At 36.6% G+C, this 8217-nt stretch overlaps 1 protein-coding gene and 2 non-coding genes across 3 annotated transcripts; 2 read left to right on the top strand and 1 right to left on the bottom strand.

Moving 5' to 3' along the window:
• The first annotated feature begins 469 nt into the window (after positions 1 to 469).
• Positions 470 to 587, top strand: LOC114822968 (U5 spliceosomal RNA). Its single transcript, XR_003771139.1, has one exon. It is a non-coding gene; the product is annotated as a U5 spliceosomal RNA (small nuclear RNA).
• A 3348-nt stretch (positions 588 to 3935) lies between these two features.
• LOC114822967 (U5 spliceosomal RNA) lies at positions 3936 to 4053 on the top strand. The gene has a single exon (XR_003771138.1). It is a non-coding gene; the product is annotated as a U5 spliceosomal RNA (small nuclear RNA).
• Positions 4054 to 4281: 228 nt separating this feature from the next.
• Positions 4282 to 7362, bottom strand: LOC103449021 (uncharacterized). Its single transcript, XM_070808847.1, has 8 exons — positions 7010 to 7362; positions 6610 to 6726; positions 6354 to 6501; positions 6180 to 6269; positions 5556 to 5610; positions 5297 to 5419; positions 4681 to 4737; positions 4282 to 4582 (listed from the first exon to the last, which is right to left on the bottom strand). The coding sequence occupies exons 1-8, from the start codon at positions 7336 to 7338 to the stop codon at positions 4452 to 4454; spliced, it is 1050 nt and encodes a 349-aa protein (XP_070664948.1). The 5' UTR covers positions 7339 to 7362; the 3' UTR covers positions 4282 to 4451.
• Positions 7363 to 8217: the final 855 nt, after the last annotated feature.

Raw genomic sequence — 8217 nt, 5'->3', positions numbered from 1 at the left:
TTATGATCAAGACCGTTCATATTATAAATCATTGTGAAGATCATCTCTGCAAAAAAATCAATTAAATATGAAATCGTTTGGTCACTGAATTGTATTAAAACAGGTAGACGGATTCGTTGAATGAATTACAAATTGTCTATCTATTTGCTATAATTAATTGACTAAACGACCTTAGTTTTAATTAATTTTTTTTGTAGAGATGATAGTTACATAGAAATTTATAATATGAACGGTTTCAGTTAGAATCACGAAGTCATGTGATTCTTCATCCTTCAACTTGGCTAGTAGTAATGATATGGCTGTTGAACCTAATGCCCTTTAGCATGTGATGTGATTAAATGGAGAAATGCGACTACCTCAAATCTCAACTTTAAACGTCATTAGTTAGCAAAGCAAATCCCACATCGGAACATACAAAAGAAGAGAACGCGCCTACAAAAGAAGAGATCGTTGAAATTTGCAAACCTAGTAGCCGGGCGGTGAGTGGAGTGAACTATTCTTTCGTCTTTTACTAAAGAATACCGTGTGCGTACCGCATGAAGTGGCATGTGCCAATTTTTTCAAGGGATTTCTCCCACAAAAGAAGCCCTACAATTTAGTACGACGTTATGGTTCTGTTTGCGAAAGCTTCGATATAGTTAATTTCTGTCAACTTTGCAAATACACATTAACTACATTTCTGGTAACTTAGATTCCTCAAGAACACAGATAAGGGAATAGCTAACTACATCGCAATAACCTGAAACAACCATTGAATGGGTCGAAAAGGGAAAGGAAAACTCGAATGCTCATGCCTCTCCGGATCCATGTTCAAAGAGGTGCCTGCTTCTGTGAGGCCGTAATTTTGTTTCCTCGAAGTAGTTGACTGTAACAACGTTGTTGAAACCTTCAGTCAAGATCATCTTGTTGTCTACGATGAGCAAAACTTCATCCCCTCCGTAATGAATGTTAAACAAAAAAGAACCTACCAAAGGAGGCTTAAACAAGTCCAGTGTGTTTCTTGCACTACCATGATATAGAAGTGATAATCTGCACTGCAAGCTTCTAAGAGAGTAGATGTGATTCTTCCACTAAATTCTTCATCTGAAAGGCTATCTATCCAAACAGTAGAGACGCGTAAAGTAGATTCTATTTCCTTTTGATTCCATTCGGATGAGCAACTTGGAGTAACTCAAAGAGATTCTCTGCATACTCCTTTTCTTGTACACCAAGCGATGCAGGTTTGACATCCGCAAGAATCAAAGAAGCACTAAGATGAGATGAGGTATATGGAGCCTCCAATTTAAACTGATTCATGATCCTGACCAACAACTTTATTTGAAGCACTAAAAAACTTTATGAATGTAGGGAAAAAAAGAATATGATCGGGACTACAGAAGGATATGGGAACCAGGTTAAAGTACGTTGTGGAGAAAATTTCTGCTCATATATTACCTTAATATGATGATAAAATCACAATTGAAATCCAGCAACTCTTCACCGGTTTACTATTTCTGCATATGGAAGTAGAAATCTGTGACATCCTCCAAATCATAAGCAGTATCTCTAATCTCTGCAACCCAAATGCGAATTGTTTCCTCATCTTGTTGCCTTGCATCTGCATCTCTTCGGGATCCCCGCATTAACTGCACTTGAGTTTGAGCAATCTTCACTTTATCTCTTATTCCACAAGAGAATCTCCCGTCCTGAATGATAAATCCTCCTAAGATTTGCACCGCATAGGACACGACGCCTCAACCATATCTCTCTCTGCCAAAATGTAAACAACTCAAAACGATCGAGTTTCCTTTTTCCTTTTCTCTTCCTTCTACTTGACATTATTGGAATCACACTCAAAATCCCTATGAGGATAAAAACTAAAAGTGAAACGAAACCTAAAAGTTGAGATAAAAACCGCTAAGATCATTACTCATAACCTATGCTTGTTTACATGCACTTGGTTGATCGTGCGCTTATGTCTAAAACTAAGTTGTCTTTTTTTCTCGATCAAGATTACTTGAAGCTTGATGATCCTAATGTAATTGGCTACCGTTGTCTCCAATTAGATTACACTTTAATATGTTTAGTGTCTCCACTGGTAATGTTTTGAAAGTTGTACTTGAGTCAAGTTTTCTTTCTGAATTGCAAGCAAAACTTCGACAAAATCCTTTCAATTTGTCATGATATCCAGTCTTTGAACTATAAAGTCATCAAACTGCTTAGTCACCTTTGTCTATCTTGGCCTCCAAACCATTGAAATGGCTCAACCAAGAAAGCCACGGGATATATAGTCCCCGATATTGATTATTCCCAGTAACTCTACATACTTCCACAAAAGCTCCTTAAACGTCCTCCCGCCTTCTCCACCATTGCACTTCCTCTCAAAAGCCGTTTGACATACCACATCATTAGTTAGTCTCGTAAACATTTTGCTTAAATTCAAAACTGATTACGACGATTGCTTCATGTTGCTGACCATAGATTTTGTTTCCTCTTCTCTCACAGAATGAAAAGACACATATGCTTTTAATATTCCTCAATTACTCACCATACGGAGAAATGCAACCCCGGTGCAGTTGTATTTGGTAGTTTCTTAACGATGGTGGAATTTGGTCGACCAGAAAATGTGAGGTCACGGATTTTCGTGATCTCAGTGGCATATGTTAATTTTTTCAAGGGATTTCTCTTTTTCAAGGGATTTCTCTCACAAGAGAAGCCCTACAAATTTCAGTTATTTAAAGTTTTATGTTAGGAACATTCCTTGCACGATTACAAATGAAACTCAATATGCGAGCACTACCTATTCTTTTGCCGGATAATATGTTTAGAAGAGATTCATGGATTGTTTGATTTGTTTTTGGAGGTTGGACAATCAAATTCTAACGTTGTTCTGCTCGAAATTTAAGGTTATGTTTCGTTTTTAGTTTTTGCTTTTCAATTTTGTGCTTGAGATACGAGGCAAATGATGTGGGAGAGCAGGGCCCAGCTAGAACGTTAGTTCACCGGGGCACAATTAAGTAGATGAGGATGCAGAACTCTATCCTCATTGCATCCAATAATAGTGTGCACAATGCCAAACAAAATATAAAATAAAAAAAAATGCAGTTTTTCGGTGAGACACTTCGTCAAGCACTTGGCCAACCCATACCATTGTATGCTTAAAGTACATCCCCGCTCTTTAGTATTCTTTCATTTGTGTCTTTATGTCAATATTGTTATAGTTAATAAAATAACATGCATAGAGTCGTGAGCTCCAATTTATAAGACGAGGAGAGGATTAATAGGCATTTATTAACTTTAAGCTTTTTTCAGAAACAGTGTCGTGAGTTGCAATAACCAACTCTAATATCCGCTTCTGGTGGTCTTGGACGAGAATCAAGTGATAAGAGTGCACTGAAGAGATGTCGATGTTGTTTAGCTTTTGGTGGTAGTTTTGTCTACAACTCTCCCACCATATGTCATTCACTCTTTTTCATACTTCATTTCCTTTACGTCCCCTCTATCTACAAAACTAAAAATAAAATAAAAAAACGAAATGGTTATCAAGGACATTCAAATACTTATTGGTCATGAAAATAGTTTTTAGTACTTTTTGGATAAATGTTTTATGGTGAAGCACATCTTCGTGAAACACTTTCAAGTGTTTTTCATGAAGCACATTTTAAAGAAATTTTTTAACATGCTACTAATAAAAGTACTTGTCGCAAAATGTCTATAGCCAGAAGTGCTTCTTGCATAATCCATTCCAAATGTGCCTTTATTGGAGTCAATTGTCACCTATTATTTGCTCCGTCGAAACCTTGTTCTTCATCTTCTGTGTTGTTTTGATGTCCACCTCTTAAGACTTCAGATGAGAACCTTAAAATGTTTAAAGGGTCATCCTAAAATGTTAGTGTGCTATTAAGGTATTGGATAATTGTTGTTGTTTCTCAAAATCCCACATGGAACAGAAGCAAAACCATCACGATGGGAACAAAGCGAACTATTCTTTCGCCTTTTACTAAAGAATACTGTGTGCTCGCTGCACATGATGGCATACATCAATTTTTGGAGGAGTTTCTCTCCACAGAGAAGCCCCTACAAACTAGTTTTCCAACATAGTTCATTGGCTTTTCATGATCTCACGGCGCTTTATTCGTTTGTTTAGGATAACGCCTCAGCAGCACACCCCGTGTCCATAAGTCTCCATTTTACAAGAAACCCTAAATCTTGATTCTGGATGCTTTCCATAAGTCTCTTCACTCCACTTTGATTACATAAGAAAAGCAGTCTTCTAGTTGTGTAGACACAAAGACATCAATCTAACATCAAAAACATCAATTTTGATTTCCATTGATAAGAAAATTGCTGACTACAACCGGCTTTACATATGTTACGAAAAACAGAATCGTAGCATCTCATTTAGTTGTTGCTACAATCCTCCAACGGGTCGGAAATGAAACAGAGAAATGGCACGATTGCATCCAACCGATTTAGGTTGAGAAAGGTATCGGCTTTCTATCGGGCCATGATTCTATTTTCTCAAAGTACTTGACAGGAATAACACCATCAAAACCTTCAGTCAAGATCACCTTGTTCTCTGAAATGTAAAACTTCATTCCCTCTGCAATGAAAATTACAAGAAATCATAGGTGCTTGGGTTCATGACAAATGTAAAAGAAAATTCTCAACTTTGATAATGAATGGTTTGTAAAACTATACCTTCTAAAGCTTTTTTAACATCGAGATAGATCAAAACATTTACATTGCGCCTCATACCTACAAGAACACAAATCAAACAAGTTATTACAGTAAGACGAAAAATGTGTCTTGGATTCATATGAATAACTTTTGCATATCTTCAGAATCATTGCCACTATAGCTCATTAAGTCATGACAGTTATTACCAGTTAAAAGACTAGAGAATGACTAAAAACTTTTAAGAAATCTAAAATTCTGAAAAAGTCGGTGACCACAAAATGCAAAATTCATCGAGGTTAGACTCAAAGGTGGACAACTTGTATCACATACTTCAATAGGTTCACCACCTGTGAACAGTATTACTTCATTTGTTCCTTCACTAAAGTAAACTTTGTATACAACTTGCAACAGAGTTGATGAACTAAGAGAAAATTTTAAACCTTTCAAAATGGCAAACATACGTAAAAATCTACAAAAAATTGCATAGATAAGCTAAGTTTTAGAAATTGGGTCCACAAATGGTCCTCCCCAGACAAGTGTTGTTATTCATGTGCGATTATAAACGAAAGACGGTTCATCATCTCAGGTTCATGAATAGAAAAATTTACAAATCAATAATCCTAATCAAACACATTACCGCTAATCACTTGCCCATCTGTTGGCAAGCCACATGAAAAGTGAACATGCAATCTTTTCATTGTCTTTAGACCGGAGCCTAATATCGATTCCAAATTCTTCCTGTAGGTCCCATGCACGCACACTGCAAATCAAAGGGAAAGAAAAGCAGTGAAACAAACAAAGAGGTACAGTTTCCATAGAAACGCACACAACTCTTCATTCTGGACTGAGAAATTATGTGCTAAGAACACAATAAGATTGCACACTAAAAGATAAACCTGGAACTTCTTCAGATGAAAGGATTGGCATCAACAATCTTTCAGATTCAACTATCTGTCAATATACACGCAGAGCAGATATTAAAATATAATGTTTAAAGCCATCAAGTATAGATGGATGCTCAATCCAAAAATGCACAACGCAAAAAATGGTAAATACAATGCCATTCTTAAGCTAGCATTTTAGGTGGATCCATAATCTATAAATGCACAGCACAAATAAACTGGAGAACTAAATTCTGATTTGTTAAGTATTCCATAAGTATCTACGTAATGATCTGAAACTCAGAGCTCAAGAAAAAATAATGAAAGGACATCCAGTCTTAGAGCGTAAGGAAACAATTCTCCAGCTTCACCAAATTTTCAAGTCTTAACAAAGATTCCACTTACAGAAAGACTCTAACCTGGCTGTGCTTTCACAAGATTATGCAAAGAGAAACGAGTTAATACCTTGCTGTGATTTCACAAGATTACACAGACAAAAACTACTTGGATAGTGTGCGACTAAAGCAGTAAAACAGTACTCTATGGAAACAGTTGACAATTCAAGCAATTAACAAAAAGTCTTGCATCTCCATGAAGCGACTCAAAACAGATATTCAAGATAAATGAAAGATAAATTACCGTTGTTGTGTGGCCTTGGTTTGCACGTATCAAAAGTTCCCCATTTTCTTCCAAGAGGCCGAAGCGCTGCTTATTATCCTTTCTGACAGCCTAACAAGATGCAGAACATAATTAAGCATCCTCCTTACGCAGTTCATTTAACAAATAAAGGACTATCAAGAACTGATCACTAACCTCCTTAATCTCATCAATAGTATGTGATCTCAACGGAATATTAGCAAATGTCTTCATGTTTAGCTTTAACAGATCATTAACCTTCACATATCCATCGCTTCGCATATTCAAACTCAACTCACCCGCCATATGGCGCAATATACGCGTCCTAAAAAAGTAACAGAGAGGCTAGAGTTTATATAAACTATGCCATTAAGCTGCATTACCCTAACAATAATTAACAAATAATTAACAGATAGGCTAGTGTAGTGCTTACAATAATCTACCAAGTGCGTCAATTTTATCTTTGCCGGAGCCACCACCTCCGCCGCCACCGCGTCCCCTCGATGTTTCTCTATGACTTTTCACCTCCCAATCTCTTCCTCCTCCACAGCTGCCCACAAAAATACACAATCAGACTTTCACAGTATTGTTATAGGTAAGCACAAACTCCATTATTCCTCTGCCGTTAAATGGGAAAAAAATAAAATTTTCCCAACTTTTATCGAGAAATTCCCCAAAAAATGGTGAATTGATTGAAACAATGAAAAAGTCGAATAAATTTCTCAGAAAACAATGGAAAGTCACAATTCTGATTTTGTTTAATCTGAACTCGTTCCCCATTTTCTCAGCAACCAAACAGGATAGGAGAGGAAATGGGAGGGGGAAGAAACTACCTTCTGGAGGTACTGCTGCTGCTGACGTTGCGATTGCTGTTGTCCATGAAAACCAGAGCAGGAAAGCTGGAAAGGGTGAGAGGAGGAGGAGGAGGAGGAGATTTAGGGCTACGTGGAAGGAGAACACGGTAGTAGCGTAGAACTCGAATGTTATTGTGGGTGACAGACGGCCACATGAATGTTACGAGATTTTGCGAAGCCCCGAGAGTCCGAGAGAGCTGGAATGATGATGAAGGCAAGATTATCCCACAAGGAATTTGACCTAAATGTCCTAAACTAACGTAAAACAAGTGATCTGAAGGATAAGGTAAAACCCCACACTTTGACATTTTTTTAACATATTAAGGAAAAAAAAAGAAGACCAGCATGTAGCTTTTGTTATGACAGGTCATTCTTTCGGAGGCCAATAAGACTACATAGGCATTTCAGCCTCATTCTGATTACTATCGTGCGATTCACAAAGGCATTTGTGTTATGGAGAAAATAGTAATTGTGCCTGTGCATTGCTGAAGGTTTTAAAAGTGTATAAAATTTGTAAAAAGTTCTACAGATATTTTTATGTGTTCATCATATTTATAGCAAGGAACAAACATGTAGGCATAACGGTCTAAAAGATGGTTGGGGAATTCATACAGATCGAAAAAACCCTACTCACACCGAGACGGAGATCTTTTGGAAGCCTGACAAAGTAGTCCTATGGAAGATCAAAGCTGTTTTGTAAAGGAAATAACAAAAACTGAAAAAATCAGAACTTTAAATTACAACTAAATTAAGCAATGTCAATAATTAAAGGTTAAAATTTTGATCTAAAGGATCAAAATTTGAACTGGATATGGATGCTTACGGGTAATTGTTGTAGGGAAGATGGAAAATTTGGACCATTGGGTTGTATGTAAATTCCTTTGCATAGAGTTTAAAAATAATGACAGTTTGTGGCATGTGTTGAATGACATGGTTGAAAGATTTAAAACTGATATGTACAATCAATTTTTATGTCTAAAACTATAACATTAGCTAAAGATGTTGGGTCTATATACCAATATCAATCATGTGTTATTAAAAGTTTATTGACCTATATAGGTGATTTCAAACATATGATAACAAAGTTCCCTATAAGTTTGCTGGAAGCGGGAGATGTATTCAGTTTTTGGAGGTAAGACAATTTTTAACTCTACGAGTTTATTAATCAAAGAACTCTATTTGCTTCC

Source organism: Malus domestica, chromosome 02, assembly GCF_042453785.1.
Source record: "Malus domestica chromosome 02, GDT2T_hap1".
Lineage (NCBI taxonomy): Eukaryota > Viridiplantae > Streptophyta > Magnoliopsida > Rosales > Rosaceae > Malus > Malus domestica.
The sequence above is the reverse complement of the archived record's forward strand: the minus strand, read 5'-3'. Positions and strand labels throughout refer to the sequence as shown.

What these genes read in the sequence shown, in the direction of transcription:
- LOC103449021 (XM_070808847.1), bottom strand. Translation starts at nt 7,338, where the DNA reads ATGTCAAAGTGTGGGGTTTTACCTTATCCTTCAGATCACTTGTTTTAC. An exon ending in GACGCACTTGGTAGATTATT is followed by an intron (nt 6,502 to 6,609) that starts GTAAGCACTACA and finishes TTACTTTTTTAG; the next exon opens with GACGCGTATATTGCGCCATA. An exon ending in CTATTGATGAGATTAAGGAG is followed by an intron (nt 6,270 to 6,353) that starts GTTAGTGATCAG and finishes GCATCTTGTTAG; the next exon opens with GCTGTCAGAAAGGATAATAA.